Consider the following 21,365-nt stretch of genomic DNA (forward strand, 5'->3'; position numbering starts at 1 on the left):
ACAAAACTAGAGTTATGTACATTTGTCAACCAGCATTCCTGAAAAATGTGAAAAAGATACATGTTTTTGGTGTCTACTAGGCACAGAACTCAAGAACAGCCACACTAATAGCTTATTTTAGTCTGTCAAATATACATTCAATCAGTCAATCAATCAATACTTTTAGCTGATTTCACCGGGAGGTCTTTCTGTGCATGAGATAATAGTAATGAACATGAACATGTTATAATGTCGGAAATTTTGCTTTATGATGTAATACCAAAGGACAAAATAGAGTCCAGTTTCACAGTGCCGTGAAAAAGTATTTACCCCTTTCCTGAAAAAAGGAGTAAACAAAAAACACATCTTTTAAATTATTATTTCATTTATTTAATGAAAAAGTTAAAGACCCATATCGCCCATGTGAAAAAGTAATGGCCCCTTAAACTCAACTGGTCACACCACCTTTAGCAGCAATAACCAACCAAAGCAGCAACCAAATGCTTTCTAGTCTTTCATATCGCTGTGGAGTAATTTTAGCCTACTCTTCTATGCAGAATTGCTTTAATTCAGACAAACTGGTAGGTTTTGAAGTATGAACTGCTCATTTCTGGTCCACGGCATCTCTATTGGGTTCAAGTCAGGACTTTGACTAGGCCACTCCAAAACTTAAATTTAGTTTCTTTTCAGCCATTCATATGAGGAATTGCTTTTGTGTTTTTGATCGTTTTGCTGCATAACCCAATTACGCCACAGCTTCAGCACACAGCCAGACAACCTGATATTCTTCTTAAGAATTTTCTGGCACAGAGCAAAATTCACGGTTCCTTCAATAATGGCAAGTCCAGGTCCTGAGGCACCAAGGCATCCCCACACCATCATACAACCTCCACGTTTGACAGTTGGTATGATGTCTTTACTGTGAAATGCTGTATTTTCTTTACACCAGACATAATGGGATCCATGTCATCCAAAAAGTTCCACTTTTGACAGTCCATAGAACATTGTACCAAAAGGCTTGGGGATCATCCAGGTGCTTTTGTGAAAATGTGAGATGAGCATTGATATTTCTTGTGGTAAGCACTGGTTTTCACCTTGCTACTCTCCCATGAATCCCATTTTTTGACCAGTCTGTTTCTTTTTCTAGTCAGGAACACTGATCATCGCTGAGGCTAGAGAGGCCTGCAGTTCTTTGGATGTACTTTTGGGATCTTTTGAGACTTCCTGCTGCTGTACCCTTGGAGAAATTTGGGCAAGCTGGCCACTCCTGGGAAGATTGACCACTGTTACAACGGTTTTCCATTTGGAGATAAAAGCTCTCATTGTGGTCCAATGGAGTCCCAGAGCCTTAGAAATGGCTTTCCAGACAGATATATTTCAACAACTTCTTTCTCTCAACTCTTCTGAAATTTCCTTTGATTCTGGCATAGTTTCATTGTAGAAACTTTATGGTGACTACTTCACTCTGATGTCAAGATTCAATATGAGTGAGGTTTAGACTCAACAGGGCTGGCTGCAATCCAGCCTGGCTAATATTACATTTTGTCAAAAGATCTGAAACCATTCAGTGTGCAAATATGCAATAATAGAGGAAATCAGGAAGGGGGAAAATACTTTTTCATGGCATTGTATCTGGAACAAATCATAACACATTCTTACTGGATTAACTAACCTGTAGTAAAGAAATGGCTACTTTGAATGTTGGGAACTTAATTCTGATGTGTATTGCATTAGACATGTATGCTATACTAAAATAATTTCTATAATCGCTCACATTCAAGTTTGAATATCACGTGTTTCAATAAACAATTGAAACACCTCCCCCTCTTTGCACTTGCGCTTCCCGGTCACGTCTCCTGTCTGTTTTGGCTCCACGATGGTGGAATGACCTTCCCGTGGAGATCAGAACAGCTGAGACCCTGACCACCTTCAAACGACGACTGAAGACTCACTTCTTCAGGCTGCACCTCTACCCGTCCCCCTCCTACCGCCCTGTAGTCTCTAAATTTAGCTTAGGGTTGTAACTAGGTAGTTGTTTATCTTAGTTGACTTAGTTATTGAACTTGTACCTACTCAACTATTGCTTGTTCTATTTGCGTAGACTGCTTTGTTGCTGTTTTTGTGTTAATCAGATTAACCTACAGGGTTCAAGTTAAACTACGTGGTCGTTCCCTGCATTTGGAACTGTACGTCTTTCTAGGGTTTTCAACACACTTGTTCCTGGTTTTGGTTATACACTTCGTTGTACGTCGCTCTGGATAAGAGCGTCTGCTAAATGCCTGTAATGCAATGTAATGTAAACATCTGGTGGTTGGAATTCATTTTCTTGAAGAATACATTTTTTATGTATATGGTAATGGAATTCACTTTTCTAAGAGTCAAAGTAGACATTTATAAAAAGCAGTAAGCAGTCCCCCATGCAAGACATTGTGGTTAAATATGACACTGTGGAACTAAGACTCCAGGTCTGAAAGATACCTTAAACCTGATAAACCTGAGAAATAGCTCTACTCCATTCATAAGCTGGCGCTTCTAGTGTGCAGTTGCAGAGTGACAAACTTATTAAAATTCCTTGGCTGAAATGAGTTTGCTTACTAGGCAGCACAGTTATAATATATCAAAGGTTCCTGGCTCAATAGTATTTTGGTTCCTCCTAGTGGTAACAAGGGTACATTGAAAATACTTCAATGACTTTACAAAATTCCAGTAATTGATCTACTTATTGTTCTCACTGTATTGAAAACAAATAATGAAATAGAATTGAAGAGTTTTCTATTTGTTTTGTATATTCACCTAGAGATTATCAATATTTACATTACTTATCATCTTAGTTTCAGATACAAACCTACATTGAAAACAAGTGGATGTCTTCCACTGTACTGTATATGTGTATCTGTGTGTAAATACTCCAGTCTGCAGTCTAAGTAGAATATTAAAAACATCTGTACGTATCCATTACATGTTTTAATCTACTTTTGATTTGTTTTGTATATTCACCTTGATTGTAATCTATATGTCATGGTCCTGTGTTTCTGTCTGCGTTTTCCCTGTTGGGCCGCCAGATGGCGGCACTTCTGTTTTGTGTCCTGCTCACCCTGTGTTAATTGTATGATTGTTTCCCATTGTTCAATCATTGTTTTCAATTGTCTCGTTTTCCCTTCCCTCTCTGTGGCCTGATTGTTCATGGTGCCCTCCTGTGTCTCGTCAGCGTGTGTTCTATTTAAGTTTCCCCCTCCCTTGACTCAGGTGCTGGATCCTTGTGGTTATGTGGTAAAGTCTGGTTGTTGTGCGCCCTGTTCATGTCCCTACTCCATGTGCTCCTGCTATGTCCTAGTTTCCTAGTGTTTTTGTATTTTTTTGATTTCCTTTGTTCCTGCGTTTGTAGTTTTCCTTCGTTGTAGAAGGTCGCCCTGCGAGGCTTTTTGTTCCCTGTTGTTCCCTTTGTGTCAAGTAAAGTCTTTTTGTTCTTCATTTGGAGTTTTGCATTTTTCCACCCTCTGCGTTTGGGTCCTACCCCCCACGCATCGCAACACTATATTTACATACATGACTGTATAGACACAGCAATAAATGCAGCGACCTGTAACTTAAATTATAAATGTATGACAATAATAGGCAAGGAGAGTAAGCTGGGCCAATAAATAACTTAATAAATACACCAGATGACAGCAAGTTGACTATATTAACATTAATTAGAAACATTCCATTAAGCATGACCTTTATTTCTGATCCAAAGTTGTACTAATAGCCATATAAACTAAATCTTGTTCATTCTCAGTCAACATGCAGACAGCATTCAATGTTGTCACAATGCTATAGTCAGACTATGTTTCCTTAAAAAGCTATTCAAGCATAAAAATGGAGGTAAAGAACTTAAATACAGAAATTCTAATCAGAGCATTTGCAGATACTTCTGTAAATACTCTGAGGTTCATGAATGGTGTAGCTCTAGAGATAAGGCAGAGGATAATGTCATTTCAGAGGAGGAGTGAGTGAGTGGTGGGCAGTGAGCTGTGCAAACAGGATAAATCTCTGGAGGAGCGAACTTCATCTATTACAATGACTGATGAGAACGCATGCTGTGGTGAATTAACAGGCTGAACTGTTTGGATTCTGTGCGGCTCAATTTATTTACAGTGTTTAATTCAGTGTGGGCTAGCGGGATAATTTAAGAATGGAAGAGAGAATGATAGAATAGAATGAAATTTTCATACGCTGTTGGGAATTTGTCTTTGCTTATTTCACAAGCATTCAACCCACCATCAAATAAAAAGGTCTTCTTAAATTCTCTGTAAAACCCAACTCTGCAAATTCCGTTCTGGGATTATGGGAAAGCTTTGGCAATTGTGTAAATGGTGTTCTTTCCTTTTAGGAGGCATTGAGGAATGTGTCATTTGTCACTGTTGTTGTTAAGAGCAATCTAGTTTTGTAATCTCTTGTAGGCTGTAGTATTAATCTTTATTGTGCAAAATGCTAAGAGGACAGATTTAGGCCTACATTTCCTGTTTCTAGTTAGCACTTATCCTGAAACCTGAGGGTGGAGGTTGAAATACGAAAGAAATTAAGGACACTTGCATTAGCAATCAAACATAATTTCTATTCTGAGTTAGCCTACAACAGATTGATTATGGAGTCCGTATTCCATATAAGATTAAATGCATTCAACAATGATTTGTTGAATCATTAGGTTAACATTGTACTATAGATCTCTTTATCTTCACACTGAAGGGTAGTTCACAGAAGTATGCTTCTTATCAGACCCCCAAAGGAAAACAGATCGTTTACTGCCACACTGGAGGCCCAGGTTCGTGTCTCGGCCAATGCTCCAACCCAACCACTGAGGATGCGCAAACCAGTACATTCACAGTGCCAGTCACAAGCCCGGATAAATGAGAGGGTTGCGTCAGGAAGGGCATCCGGCGTAAAACATATGCCAAATCAAATATGCAGTTTGGATGATCCACTGTGGCGACCCCTAACGTGGTGGTGGGGTGCTGACTAAAGATAAGGGTCAGCACCCAGGCAGATACAAAGGTTAACCCGGTGTGATATGCTTACAGAGATAGAGCAAGCAATCAGGATCACTGATTTGGACTGATTGTCATTATAGTGTCTTTATTTGATGACTTGGTATTTTCCTTTGATCTTTTAGTATATAGCCTAAGTGGTATTGAGGTGGACAATGTGAGGGAATTATTTGCCCCTTCTCTGCTGAATTAAATGGCTGGGGTAAAAATGTAATCTCCGTGGGGCACCTGGAAAGAATGCACTAAAACTTATGTCTCTTCAATAAAGTTTAATACAACCTCCTTCCTTTGTTCACAGAGATAGTAGCCTATATGTGTGTGGTTCTATAAACATACAAAACAATGGCATAACATTAATCACAAATTTAACATAATAATTCTGCATTAACAGAATTACTATAAACGTACGTAAAGGGAATACTACATGCATGCCATTCACGGTGTAGGCATTTAAGTAACAGTGAGCTCCAATTTTATATAGCCTATGTGTATTACACACAAGCAACATGAAGCTCAGAAACTAACCAGTACAATGGATCACAATTATTAGCTAGCAGCGCTCTCATTTTAAGATAATTATCAGGGTAACCGACAACAATGAATAAACATAACAATACGTCCTCTTTGGTTAATTACACATCGGTTAATTACCTACGCAGCCAACACGTTAAACTGCGTATGCGGCTAACACGTGTACAACCAGCAATGAGCTCGTATCAATAATTAGCATTGCTACGATTTATCAGGGAATGACGAGTAAACGCGAATTAAAATTTTAATCATTAGTCTGGAATAGAAGGAAACTCACGCTGTGCAACATTTCGCCAAGAACAGCAATATTAATTATATTCAACAATGAAGCTAAACTTCGTTTAATGAACTTTTCCCGAACTCATTAAAATGCGTAAAATGCGTCTCATACGTCTAACGCAACAGTAAATAATAACCAATTAACAGACAAGGGGCGTGACAAACAAGGTGAATTAAAGTCAACATAAAAGCATTCTTAACAAACGGAAAGGTGCAATGGTTCGGGGAGACTCATCAACATGACAATGCAAGTGCGTATTACCAGTCCTCCTTGACTCTTACCAGGTTAAAGGCCTAATGCGTTATTTTGATGTCCACTGCAAACAAAACACCAACATTCAAGTATGCAAAACAAATGCTTTATTTAGTGACACCTATCAGACAGGAAGTGCTTAAAGCTGTAATAACAACTGTCAATGTCTCTGTTTTTGGCAGTATAATAAGCATATAAACAAAGTATAAAATGACAACCTCATACCCCCAAGAAAGCTAAATGCATCTGAGTCACCACAGCTGAACATGAACAGGTAGCTCCTCAGGAATATCAGACCAGATTTACTGCAGACAGTAAGACAGTTTGCTTTTATCACTAATTAGTTCTTGCCAGGACAGAAAACTCAATTTCGCTTCTGGTTATTTTAATTTTTAACGGGGGATGAGACTGACAGACTAATTGCGAGCTTCAGCCAACCCTTAATAATCTCCACTATTGATAGCGCTCACTTTGAGCTTCCAATAACTTCAGTGGCAGATTTGTACATACTCTAGTAGGTGAAATTCTGAATTGTCCCATCTAATTGAAACACCACAAAAGAAAAAAAATTATTGTAAAAGCCTATCAGGAAAAATATTAAGGTTGACTGATGCTGCAAATCCCTTTTTCAGTACATCCAAGTTTCCGTACTATATGAATGAAGAAAAGGTCTGTCAGACGCATCTTTGAACATTAAATTGACAGATTTATAAACATGTCATTAACATACAGTGCAAACAACAGCATTACCTATTCATTAATTCAGTCTCATTTACTAGAACATACTGGCTGTGTAGGACACTCGATTTCAGAATTCTCAACATCAGTGATTTTATGTCAAATACATCACTGTGAATCCCACTTGGCTTAGCCAAGCCTATAAAAAAAAAAACATGGTGGACCAACCACTTTTAATAAATACAACCGTATCTTACACTGGGAAGGGGCATACGAAAGAAAATTTGGAGTGGAGGAAAGAGCTCAACAATTAGCATCTTCATATGTACCTTCTCTAAATTCTAACTGTAATGATCACATTACAGCAAGTGTACGATTAATCAATATATCATAGTTTCCTTTTTGGAATTCAGCAGAGTAAAAGACGCTGAAAACATACAGTATCACCCTTGAGATCCACTGTAACAACAGTCCTCTGACATTGTACTTTTGAGATAACATCCCAATTAGCTTCTTTCTGTTAAGATGCTTTTTTGTTGTGCATAAACCAGCTGCAAAAAATATTCAGTATACAAAAACCTCACAAGATTAATGCATGAACTTGTACTTGTATTAAGACTGCACCAATAGCTTGTTAGCAATAGAGGTTTGTCTCTATTCTTGCAGCAAGTGTGAAACAGAAGACAGATATGAAATTGCAAACTCTTCAATCAGATTGTCACACCTACAATTAGTTCTAGCAGGAGTTCCACATACTTCTCCAGTAAAATAACTTGTAGATGAATGTTCTGCTGTGCAGCAAGAAGGCCACAACCCATCACATTTTGCAGCTGTCTTTATGAATATCACTTGCCGAAGTGACAGGATATTAAACCTCTGATGAACATGAGGATGACTTCAATCAGGAGGGTAAAATGCTCATTCAAACATCTGAAAATGCTGTCGATCTTCGGGGCCCCCTGTGAGTAGCCCTGATGACACATGCCCATGCCTGCAGAACTGGCTAATTAAGTGCAGATTAAGACAGGAATGTATTTCAATCAAAACAAATGACATGAGTGAGAGATAGCCGGCTCTAAATCTGGAGGGCACAGTGACACTTAATAGACACTTGTGATTTGGGACACCTGGAATATTGCCTTTGCAGGGCACTGAAGCCTGGAATTTCTTCTGCATCTTTAAATCAGCATTTATGTTCATTCAATATGAAATTAACCCTTTGAGAGCCAGTGCAATTACCTCAACACCAACACATCACAGGGGGGATGCTGAGATGTGGCAGCAAGTGTTCCATTTAAAATGCAATGTTGTTTTGGAAAATGACAACACATGGTCAAACTATACCTGTTCCACAAGGGATTAATCCTGTCTGTACACCTCCCTCCTGAGAGAATTTGAAAAGGAAACCTGAATGATTTTAGGAACTGTATCTATTCACCTGTAAGACATGCTTTGGTTGTCACTGTTAAAAAAGGTACATGTACATAAATAAATAAAAAAAACCAGTGCATAACTTTAAAAGTTTTTGTATTTACAGACGAGCATGTTTCAACACTGTCATTTGAATTCCAAGTCAATTTGATTTGAAAACTAAACATGGTTTTAAAACATAGTTTTACAGCCTGAATAATGCATACAGTGTGAAATAATACGTTATAATTGAAGTTACATTTGTACGGTACATCTACTCTGCCTTCATATTTGTGCAATTGCTATAGAACAATGTAAATAAATTAACTACACTGCTTTACAACTTTAACACAGCTGTAAATAACTGGCCACATGTACAGAACATATAAGGTTCTGTATGATTCATTATCGATATGAAAATTCTACAGGTGGTGAACAAAAAATGTAAACACTAATCTAATCACTTGAGACTGCTGAGTCACCATCCTTTTGATGAAACCATTCTCATGCCAGGTTAAACTTTGCAGTCAACTGAACCATGGAGATCTGCCTGTTTTAGCTTGGACTGCAAATTAATGCATGGACTGCAATTAATGCACATGACTAGCATATGCAATTTCATCAACGGTTGTCATCCGCTGATAATTCCTTTTTTCATGGAGTTTCATGTTGACATCACCTTAGACATCGTTGCCTGTGAAGCATCAACAAGTTAAGCTGTCCTGATCAATGGAAAAGTACTGAGGTCTCTTTGCATCTATTCTAGCTATAAGTATAGGCAATTGGGCTCATCCAACATGTGGTATGTACAGTATACTGGGAATTTGTCTGTTTATTTAATGGCACCTGTGTGGCAGCCCCTGTTCTCCCTCATTTAACCAAGGTTTTATTCACTTCCAGTATGTAATGTATATTTAAATAACCCATTAACCTATTATTTAGCTCAATATTCTGTCCAATTACTGTGTAGAAAGTCAATTAATCATGACCATTTTGTCACTCTTTACCTATATGATTCTCTGTAATTCAATTCACACCGAATAAACACTGTTAATAAAGACATTTCATGTTTCACACCCAGATTAATCAAAATTCCTCTTGTAAAAATATATACAATTTCTTAATCATGTATTTTGACATGAACAGAGCCCTTAAATTTATGCTTAGCTATACCTGGTTTAGACAAGAGTTCAACAAACATTAAATTAACCAGAAATACATTCCTTACCACTTACGAAATACCTTTATGAGAATGACAGTTGTTTTCAATGCAATTTTCAACTATAAGGCATTACCACAATTACCAAACAATAATGAAATGCTTACATCAATCCATTCCAACCCAGCAATAGCAGCGACCACTTTGTTGTCCCATCATACCTAATTAATGTTTTTAAAAAAAATGTAATCATTGTACAAGGTCATTTTCTAATCCAATTTTTTAATGTTATGAAAGACTGACTGAGAAAGCAGAGCAATTATGCAGCTATCTACTTTAAAAATGCTTTGTGATTTACTTCACAATGATTGTTAGCAGTCTCTGCAATGGGGTGTTTATTTCTTCAACAGATCAATTAAATTAGTGACGACCTTGATTAGGTACAATGCATTTATATTTGTAAACATCAAATGTATTTGGTCACTCTCAGTACAGGTCATGTATCAAATATTACCAAAACTTTAGCTGATACCCCGACCAACACATTGTGAACCCAACTAGCCGAAATGTTAGCAACAGCTTATTAAATGCATACTGTAAGATAAGCCAAAGACATACCTCTAAATAAAATGCATCCACACCAGAAACTAGGACATCATTGCTATAAATTCAGTTAGACCATCCATAAACTTCTACTAAACAACAGCTACTAGTGCTAGTGGTGCCTGATAGGGACTGAGCACTGCTGCATCTGCTAAGTGTGCGCACTACAACCGTCACTGTAACATATATGCAGCAGTAGACTATGGAGCGTAGCCACCTATAGAAACAGCCATACATTCAGTAGTATATAAACTTTTCCTAATTGTTACTGGAATAATAGTAAGCTATGAATATCATGACAACACACAGGTAGACTCAGTAAACTGAGAATAAGTGCATACTTTTAAGTATATAACATAATTTTGCAATCATAGTACATCACATATTTGTCAGTCCTCTGTTACTCTCGGAGTCATAATGAAGTGTTCTTAATATTTATTTTTATTTCCTATTGCTTTTAATATCTCTATCACTTCTATCACAATTTATAGCAACCGTTCTGTACAACATGTACAGGTGGGAGGAAATTTTAAAAATGATTTTAACCGTTTAATTTATGGAGGTTTCTTCCCAATATTTTTCCTCTTTATTTACATTCTGTTTAAGACCTTTAACTTAGTGAAATAAAACACAGAGATGGTATACCACTATACCAGACTATTGTGGGGAAAACAATATAACCAACCATTTTGACTAGTGGGAATCACACATGTTCAAGTTATTTCATTCAGCATTGTGGGCTGACTTTCAATTTAATGTTAAAGACAGTTCATTATTATTTTGAAACCGTTTTTAAACAATTTTTGTTCATTTCAAAATAAAATAAAATAAAAAGTTGTCTATACAACAAATAAGGAACCCTCCCAAATATTGCTTACATTTAAAGCTAAATGACAGCGCCATATTACTGAATCCTGCTCCTGCTATCACAGAACAACTGAGACAAAGCAACTTCCTAGTGCAAACTTTTTGGACAAATGTTACACGATCTAATACATTACACGGTGGACTTCATTAAAGTAAATACCACCTTGAATTCAAAGTTCAGTCCTATCCATTTCATGAATTAATGTTTTCTTAAACAATGCTAATAAGTTTCCATTACTGAGATCACTTCACTATTTAGGTATGTTCTAGTTATAATCAAGCCTCACCTATCCATAAGACTCTTAACTGTATATTTATGCAGTGTTCATGCTAAGTCATCCTTCATTTCATGGTGGTGGCCAAACACACATTTTACCAACACCTGCTTTATTTAAGCTACTTTTTTAGCTACTATTTTTGGCGTAGTAATTTGGCTTATGAAGAGGAAACTCCAATACTCTACTACATGCCACCACTTCCTTTCTTTTGGAACAAATATCGTACAGACCAAGTGTATGGATTGCATTGCAAACAGCGCAAATCATCATATGGACAGTTAAAACAAAATCAATACAATTAGTAAAATAGGAGCATAATAAGTTATTTGTTCAGTTACCACATTCAGCTTTCTTATTGGTGAGTTCCCACACAGTCTGTTGTCCCTTACTGAGCTCAAAGCTGCAGTGCTCTCAGACTCCACAGTCAGCTGTCCTCTCGTGAAGTTTTCTGGACAGAATGAGACACGTGGAGACGGTTGCCACTGCAATGTGGAAGGCAAGTTGCCAACTGTTCCTCAGGCCATACAGAAAGACGTTGCATAGAATGATGAGGGTCAACAGGGTGAAGGACTTCAGCTTCTTTAATGATGTGTAGAACACATACAGGTAGCACTGCATAAATGTAAAAATACAGTTAATGCAGCGTGAACAAAAACATTGACTTCTAGCAAATTATGTTATGATTTACTAAAAGTGAAACTAAAAATAAACTAAAACAAAAGCAAAAAACTTCAACACTGGAGAAAATGCTTTAAGTTACAACATTCACTAAAGGACCGATTTAGTAACACCTTTAGCACATGCTAAAATTTTTAGCACACATAAGACCAAAAACATGATCAATGATTGATCATGGTCTTTGTTTTGCACCAAGCATCGGTTGTGTTATTAGTTGTGCGTGATAAAAGGTTTTAAACCTGCTAAAGGTCTTGGTAAATCAGACCCTAAATGTACATAGGCTTAAAACATGCAGTACGTTTCTTAGTTTGAATAGTGAGAATGCTAGCTCATGTTTTTTCCTCACCAAACTGTCATACATTTTGTGCTGTCATACTATACTTAGGATATAAACTTTACACTCAGACACAAAGCAAAAATAGCGATCTGTAATGGCTTTACTGAAACAATACATTTAGAAATGTATAAGTGTATGGAAAACATAAGTGTGCAAAGGTCCTTTACCTGACAAAGACAGCACACAAATGCTAAGAGAAATGCAATGACATTCCATATCCCCTCATAATCATCCTGTAAGCAAGAGAGAGATAAAAGTGCTTAATTCTTTTTTAAAAATAACAGACATTTTAAGTAGATGGATTCAACAAGAGCAATATGGGCTGAAAATGTTGCAGATACTGCATGTGGTATACAGAGAACCTACACACAGTCAATGAGAGGCATCTATCTAAAGTTCTCTTCCTTGGATTAATGCAGAAGTCTTGTAGCTAAACCGAAATCAAGAAATGAACCCAGTATAACAAATGTGCACAACTTAAATGTCTTGCAGTAATGTCTGAGGGGTGAGAAAACTGATCACCATTACAAAATGCTATAATAACAAACAAACCGTTTTCCTGATTTCAAATCGTACGAAAAAGGGTAACACTGCTACCTAGTGGTTTCTTTTCATCACTGACAGAAGTATCAGATTTTATCTAATTTATATCTTTAGTATCCATAAAGTATACAGGATTTTAAACGAAATAGCAGTCTGACTTGCATATGTATAAAGCAGCTGTAAAGTTTTGAGTGAGTTAAATGGCAAAAAATGGCATTACAGTCTTCCATCATCAAGAGAGGGGAAAAAGAAACAATCATAGCTAGCAAAAAACATTTCTCTACACTACACAGATAACTTCCAAAAGTCTTTTAGCGTAAGTCACAAAACCATGGTACTCTAGATTCAAACATAGCATTAGGCACTCATTACATTTCTTAGCAGAAGTCTATTCACTCACTTGTTTGCTCGTTGTTATAAACAACTAGTCAAATGCCTACCTTGTTTGCAAACAAAACTTCATTCAAAGGATGTTACTGAGAATGGGCAAGTTTTACTAATGCAGCCAGTGTATTTCGTGCTAATCTTGCTGGGAACCGAATTATAATTAAGACCTTCTCGTCATTGAGAAATTAGCGGTATTTTCAGCAACCTTCTGGGTAGAAGACAGCCAACAATGTGTGTAAGCAAAGGTTTCCTCTCTGATCACATAAAGTATTACAAATGGGTGTGAAAATGTGTTATACTTTTTAAAACATTGTTTGAAAAATGCTTTATTTTGATTTGTTCCATTGAATCATTGTTAGTCTTTTTGTTAATCTTTATAAATGGTGTGAATAATTTTAGAGAATGCAGTGTATTTTTTGGTGATCATCTTTTTGACCCAGGTGAGATTTTTTTTTAAAGAAAAATATTTCCCCATATCTGTAGGTAAAAATCTTAGAGGAAGAAAAATATACCCAATACATATTATTGTTATTGATACATAATTGAAATATAAACAATGCATTATTGATATTGCTGTATTGTTTTGTTGTTGTTGCTATGGACACTTGAAAAAAAAACCTGGGCAAAACATCACATGGGGCATCCGTTCTGACATCACAATGCTGCACCTGAGCACACTCAGTATAAATAAACCATGTTCCAAAGTGCCACAGCACAACCAACTCTCTCATAGGAGGCTGCATTTTAAATTTACTGTAAGGATCTTACAGTTTTCTGCTTCACAATGGCCTGTAGGTGCTTTCCCATCATCATCTTGATGAGTATTTTAGTTATTCTTCAATTCTGGCCTCTAGCCACTGAAACCTTGATGCCTCCAATGGTGCCCAGACAGTGGGCCAGCACTCCTCCCGTCCACAAGGACCCATTCACTAGCCTGGGCAAGCATCTCCTGAACCTCGATGGCGGACAAACCATGGATGACAACAGCCTTCAGAAACCTAGGGACAGTCACTCCAACCCCACCTTTGGAGCTTCTGCTGATGTGCTAGCATCCCAGAGAAGATACAGATGGAGACAGAGGAAGCTGAACATGGAAGGGGAGATGCGCAGAAGGGCAAGAAGAGACTGGCAGAGGTCTGATTTTTGGAGCACCTCTGCTTACGGCCAGAGCGAATGCCTGCTGAAATGTGTGGGGCTTCTGCTGCGGATCACTATTAATACACTACTAACAGACATGTGGTAACCCTGATGAAAGCCATGGCTCAGTGGATCCCAGGATATAACCATAAGGAAGAGACAGCTGTCCTCACGTAAAAACTTGTGCTATAGCTTTAACACAATGCTACTGTCATACTGATACTAGATTGGGGTACAGCGTATTTTAGTTTTATTTCAGGCATTAGATTACATAGATTTAAAAGCAATCGTCAGAAGAAGACCAGAAACATTACACATACAAGACAGAAATGTATTATGCCCTCGTTGTATTATGACAAGAAATGTGCTAGAGAGTTTTGACATCCAGCCAAAAGCTGAACCCCTGAACAAAACTACTTTCAGACGTTCTGTTTCTTATTATCCCGAAAGCAAAGAAACAGATATACATTAGCCATTGTTCATGAATAATAAAATGACTTCATTCCAATTGAATGTCCATTGTATTGATTTCACATCATACTTTTCTGTGCATAGAAGGATCAAACCATTGCTAAATGATTGAGGTTAGTCACAAGGAACTGAATTTACACTAAAAGCATGTTTTTTTTTTTTTTTTAGATTTATAGCTCACAATTCAATTCACATCACCTGAATTAACTTCAGGAAGTAAAAACTATTCTGAGAAATTACAGTATTTAGAGTGTAAATAAAATATGACATTAAGAAACACCCCACATCACAAATATACCACTAATAAAAAAATAATAACAAAAGCAAGTAATACTGCCAGCTTAGAAGCATTCAATCAGGTCTTTGAACTGGGGAAAATACCACAATAGTGGTACCCCTTATTTTAAGGGCCACACTACATCCATAAAACTATATTTAACATAAAAGTGATCAGTGATAATACCATCTCAGATTTATTGAAGTCAAAACTGAGTAAAGGTCACAGAAGAAAATAAAAAACATTGCCCATTACTTAGTATTGCTATAAACACATAAACTCAAATATAAATAATGTGTTACTGAGTTAGTGATGCTAATATTGTTTTGTTGTTATGGAAACATGAACTGGGGACACTTCGGCCTGACCCTTGTGACATCACAATGCTGCATCTGAGTTCAAATAAACCATGTGAATGTTCCAAAAGTGTTACAACTTGCTAGTTTTAGCAAGCTATGCTGGTTTTTTTCTCTGTAATTTAAATTTTTGTTCTCCTTATTGGGCTGTAAATATTTCCCATAATGATTCTGATGGGTGTGTCAGGGGCTCAGAACTATTGGTGTTCAGACAACAGCACTGGACCCAAACAGTGGACCGGTACTCTTTCTGTAACTGAGGACCCACTCCCAAGCCTGGGAGAGCTTCTACTGATCCTCAGTGGTAGACAAACCGTGGAAGACAGCAGCCTTCAGAAAACTGGAGACAGTCACACCAACCCAAGATTTGAAGCCCCTGCCAATATGCTGGAGTCTCAGAGAGGATACAAAGACAGAGGTAGCTGAACATGGAGGGGGGAACACAGAAGTGCTAGGGGAGAGTGACAGACAGAGACATCTGTGCGGTGAGTATCTGTGCCTGTAGGGGAAACGGGCTGCTGCTGAGGATCACTGGGTATACCTACAGGCATTCTACATGCCACTACATGGTTCTACAGGTACACTATTTTAGTGCTATGTTTTGATTTCACATGGTACTGTGCTATGCACAGAAAACCCAAATCAGTACAGAAGGATGAGCTCTGTTATGAGGAGCCGAATTTATTATGTTTCACATTGCGACACACTTACCCAGTTCATTCTCTACAATGAAGTCTGCATAATAATTCACACCAATTTCAATGGTGTGAGTAAAAGGTCTCGTTTAATAAATAACCACTTCAAAAAAGCTTTCCCCTTTTTGTGCAATATTTAACACATTAAACATATTTGACTATTGAACCAAAAGGTTCAGTTTTGGCTGTTAAAACTCTTTCAAAATGCTTACATAAACATGAAAGAGAAATAAACTGAGCAGTATTGTCTAAACTTTCAAAGAAAGAGATACCATGCTATACTCCCTAACGCAAATGCATTTAATGCTAATTCACAGTTATGTTTCAGCTACCTGTGTTTTGTGTGACATTATGTATACAGCATTGGTTTTGTTTGGATTTAACCCCCGCCCCCCCCAAAGTGCTGACCTGGAAGGTGTACTCAATGAGGTGCACCCCTCGAATGAGGTTCAGAGCTGCACACATGATGTTGAGGACAAGGGAGAGGATCCCAGGGGCTGTCACAGGCTCTAATCTCTGATTTGGGCCTATAGAACCACCAGAAAGAAAACAATTAAAAGTTGTTCCACAAAAGGCTTATGTAAATTGTGACATTCTGTTTTGCTTTTGATGGACGTTAAACTTCCAGAGGCCAAATGCTTCTGCACATCTGGCTTCTGAAAGGTTCTGCTGTCCCAAAGTCTCAAGTGCAAACTTAGTACAATTAAAACCACTCATTAGCAAATTGTGGGAGTATATCTCACAAGATCTAGGCTATACTCATCTAGATTTATCACATTACTGGGCACTTCTTCATCTGTAAACTGAAACAACAGTAAATAATGCTCCACTATATAAAAAACTATTTACATTCCCATGTCACTATATTGCTCATGTACTTACATATCCTGTGCCCACACCCTCACCCTAATATTTGCCTAAAAGTCACTGGGAGCATTGGTAAAGGGTGTGGACCCATTCCATTTCCTACACCTACACGTGCTACTAGATGTACACTTGTCTTTTCTAGTGACATATCTAGCAACATAACTATTACTCCACAATGGCACTGGGGGAGGTAGTTACGCAAAGTCTCACCAGATCCTGCCGCGGACTCTGCGTGTCCATTGGCTGTTCCATTGCAGAACTCCATGTCCTCCAAGTTGAGCACTGGTGGAGGCTTTGTCCTCAGCTCTTCCTGAAGCTTGGCCAAACTGCTCCCCAGGGAGGGACTCCCGTTCTGACTGTAATGATGCTTCACCTTCTGAATTATGCTGTCTATCAGCGGATCATTAAACATGGCAAACAGGAACATTATCAGGGATAACAAGTTCAGTCTGAGTTCTTAATTTTACCGTGTATTTTCATATCCAAGTAAATGAAAAGTACTTTAACAGTGAGACATGCAATAAAAATAAAGGACAGTACTCTGATTATTGTAATATAGTGTATCTCTTTGCTTTTTTGTATTTGGTGGCCTTGTAAAGTCTACAGAACAGTGTATATTTAGTTTAAAAACACAACCACCATACCCCGTCTTATCCTTGTGAGCAAATTCCAGCCAGTATCTACTGTTAGCTGATATCTTGTTCAAGAGTAATTACACTCAGTTTCAGCCTGTCTCTGCCTACTAGACAATTTTAAAAAAATGCTTCCTGGGTGGGTGGAGTAGGTGTGTCCATCTCATTCGCGAAAAGTATTCTCTATGCAAATTAATTTGTATGGCATAGCTCAAATTGGCTCATGAAACTTGGATCAAACTGTCAAACTAGGTATTGCAGATCAAATATGAATCAAGATTCAGAAAATTACATGGCCTATTTCTCACCTCAAATGTTTTCAGAAACATATGTTAGTGCACTGTTTAGGTGGAATATGAGAAAGTTGAATAGGCCATAAATATTTCTCTGATTTGAAAAAGTTGGGCCAAAACCAATCTAGCCAATCAGGTGCCAGCAGTGAACCGTCATACTAACAAGTAAACAAACAAATTTATGGGCAGAAACATTTTTCCAGCTGGATATCTTGATTTACATTTATATGACGTAGTAGTACCTCCAAAGAGGTACTCTGACATCACGGTTGGGGCAGGGCTAGAGTGGAATGCAGAAAGCATTTGCAAATGTTAGATGGCAGAACCAAGATGTTTTCTACCAGCTTGTTCTGCCAAATGATATTATTTCAGAAATGTTGAAATAACAGCATAAATTTAAATGTTTCATTCTAAAGTAGGCATACAAACACATGCCTACAGCTAACAAAAAAGTGATCTAGGGTGTAATTACCCTTTAAGATCCGTGTGGAACTGCAGCACACTTATTTATCTGAAGATGAGGCCCAACTGGCTGAATGAGCATAATGCATCGTTTGATGTGTGCGGAGATCTATATCTGTACGTGTACATATGATTTGTGCTAAACAAAGTGCAGAGCTAGAAACTGATGAAAAATACATCAAAGATGTTCTACAAAATCCCCAAACTCAACAAAGACCAGAAAGAGGTACTAGGGAGAATACGGTATAGTTACAATTTTTTTTTTCAGCTCCATTGAGATATACTTTATCACAACCGAGATAACTTGGTCTATTTATTGCTTTATGTTTGCTTACCAAATTCCAAAAATGGATATGGCCTATTTGCCAAAGAGACCGTGGTGCTGTCAAAGCATGCTGTGAACTCCCATCTGAGATCTTCCAGAAAGCAGAAGGCCATGGCAGTGGGGAGCCTACAGGAGCAAACGGCCATATACGAGACACCATCTGAGGAGATAAAGCTAAAAAAAGGGTATTTTGTAAACAAATTAGCTAATGTTGCTTGCATCCAGTATGCTGCTTATACAGGTTATTGTATATCTCACGTATTTTCTTTAAAAAATAGAAAGCTGAGAAAGCTTCAATTTCTCACTTTTGAAGATAAACTGATATTTAAAAAAAATACTGCCCATGATGTCATTTACGATTTCATTTTGTAATGTGCATTAATATATATCGGGTTATGATATACAACTTACTATATGTTAAGCTCACGGCCCTTAACTGTCCCTCTCGGTGGGAAAAGGGCCAGTGCTTTAGATATGGTCTTTAGCTGCTGCTTGCGCTCCTGCAACTCTTTGTTATGTTCAAAGTCTGTGGAAGCAGAGAGAGGGAGCCCATCCCTGACCCGAGCAACAAAGGCGAACAGGATCAGTGACATGATCCGCGGAGGCTCTGGGAGAGACGCAGCCTGCAGGTGGAGCAAATACACACAGTCAGTGTCACTTAGAACCGTGCTAGGAAATCAATGAGAATCAGTGCAAGATAAGAGGTAAATACACTACAGCACAGAAAAGCACCAACCACAAATGGATAGAAGGTGTTAGGATATAAGGTGTTACTTCTGCCACCTATATAAAACTGACTTCCCAATGTTTGATCTGCAGCACACTGTACAGTGAAGATACAACGGTGTTGTCATTCTAAAGGTCTTTGTGTCCCATTTCATACAAACAGCAGTTGTTACATTGACATGATTTAATCTTTTAGATTTACTTGCATTAAATTAAAAGGTTAAATGTCTGGTACTATTCAATTCCATTCATATCTACTCTGACACTACTGAGCACTGCCAACGCACAGAAAGAATGCTTGCAGTTTCAGAAATATTACCACTTCTAAAACAGAGACAACTGCAAAACAGCAAAAAGTTAACAGAAATATTTCCACATTTGTTTTGATGTGATTTTTTTTTTTTGCCTTCAGTCATCACAGCACACGTAAGAGAGGGATTATATAAACATATACGCCTTGCCTACATGTAAGAAATCTTGAGCTTCGAAGACAATAGTATTTGTCATTGCCTATGGATCTGATTTTCATTAGTGCCTATGAACCCCACTTCCTGTGTCTAAAACGCGGCAAATCGGAATGGATAAGGAAATGATAAAGGCTTCGAAAGTAAGCCAAGACTGTTTGTGTTATTAACAATAACATAAAATGCAACAACGGAGCACGTGCAGCTATGTAGTAGCACAGATGGCGTATTCGTGTCAGGTCCAATTTCTGCATAAAGCTGTGATACCGTTAGTACTCTCAGAGCTTGTAAGCACTTTGACATATTAAGAAAATGACAACATATCGTTATCGACCATGTTCAGATTCAACAAGTAGCTTGTAACTAGGAAGGAACCTGACTGGCTGCATTGTTTACAAGCTGGTAGTTGCTGCAACCTAGCTTGTATCGCTGGAATACCGAGCAACCCATTTGAAAACAAGAAGATTGCTAGCTAGCTAGGTTAAACAGCGTAAAATACAATTTATTTTCTGTTTCTACAGACAGAGTGATTCGATCGAACTTACTAACGATAGCTCTACGTAACCAGTTTGATTGAGTATAACTAACGTTAGACTACAGATGAACAGCTTTGCTGGTCAGCTAACTTAACGCTAGCTAGCCAGCTATGGTGTGGGTACGTAGATTCTCATAGTGTGCAGAAATGTTTATTGTCCCTTACCTCATCACTTTTCGAACCATCATGTTTGCGATTACGGGAGGATAAAATAGTAAATCTAGTTCAAGGACAGAAATGCACTTATATATCCAGCGCATGCTGTGATTAAATCCTAGATAGCTAGCTAGCTAGGTAATCACAAAGGTAGCTACTAGCTAGCTAGTTGTCGCACCATTACGATTTGACAGCGCAAGCTGGGCTCTGACAGTTTGTTTCACACACAACTAAGAATTATGGGATTTTGCAATGCCTTCTTCCTTCTTCCGTAAACGATTCTTAAAGAGGCAGATTAGGCATGGGTTGTTCAGAATTTTGACGCTAGTGTTACGAGCATCATCGGCTCAGTACATTCATTCCTTGATTTTTCCAGTTTTGCAGTCGCCTAAGCTAATTGATGAAATGCAGACAAAATCACGTCAACGCAAGTAGGCCTTTGATACACTTCTGCACATGATGTGGCCATTTACCGAGCCATGGTCAGTTCTACTGTTACTGCACCTGCACACTAATGTATTTTTAAGTAAATCATTTTAGCGAAATACATTGAAATTGTTCGACAAGAAACACATCTTAGATTTCTGAAAATACTGCAACAGTACTACGAATTATTATTCATCTGAAGGCCAGGTTTGTTGTTTTTGTTGCTCCATTGACCAGAAACATTGACATATGGTATTTTCAATAATTGTAGGCCACCTATAGTTTTTTTAGGCCACGTGTAGTTTTTTAAAGCTTTATGTAGAGAAAACATTAGCTATATACATTTATTAAAAATAAAAAAAAACCAAAGTACAAACTTAAAAAAAATTCTGCCTACAAAACAAAAAGATGCCTATTACTTAAAAATGATCTTAAACACAACTTTCCTTGACATAGCCTCCTTTAGCTTTAGCTACAATTAAATTAACTATTGGAAGTTTATCCAATCATTTTGCAAAGTTGGAGGTGGAGGGG

The 21,365-nt window shown here is 37.7% G+C and overlaps 1 protein-coding gene across 1 annotated transcript; it reads right to left on the reverse strand.

The window, feature by feature from the left end:
- Positions 1 to 6,159: 6,159 nt before the first annotated feature.
- Positions 6,160 to 20,752, reverse strand: sec22c (SEC22 homolog C, vesicle trafficking protein). The gene is made up of 7 exons (XM_035414186.1): positions 20,415 to 20,752; positions 18,936 to 19,147; positions 18,535 to 18,698; positions 17,023 to 17,202; positions 16,354 to 16,472; positions 12,247 to 12,312; positions 6,160 to 11,676 (listed from the first exon to the last, which is right to left on the reverse strand). Exons 2-7 carry the CDS (start codon positions 19,115 to 19,117, stop codon positions 11,476 to 11,478), a joined length of 912 nt encoding a protein of 303 aa, XP_035270077.1. The 5' UTR covers positions 19,118 to 19,147; positions 20,415 to 20,752; the 3' UTR covers positions 6,160 to 11,475.
- Positions 20,753 to 21,365: the final 613 nt, after the last annotated feature.

Source organism: Anguilla anguilla, chromosome 4 (genome assembly GCF_013347855.1).
Source record: "Anguilla anguilla isolate fAngAng1 chromosome 4, fAngAng1.pri, whole genome shotgun sequence".
In the NCBI taxonomy this organism is placed as follows: Eukaryota; Metazoa; Chordata; class Actinopteri; order Anguilliformes; family Anguillidae; genus Anguilla; species Anguilla anguilla.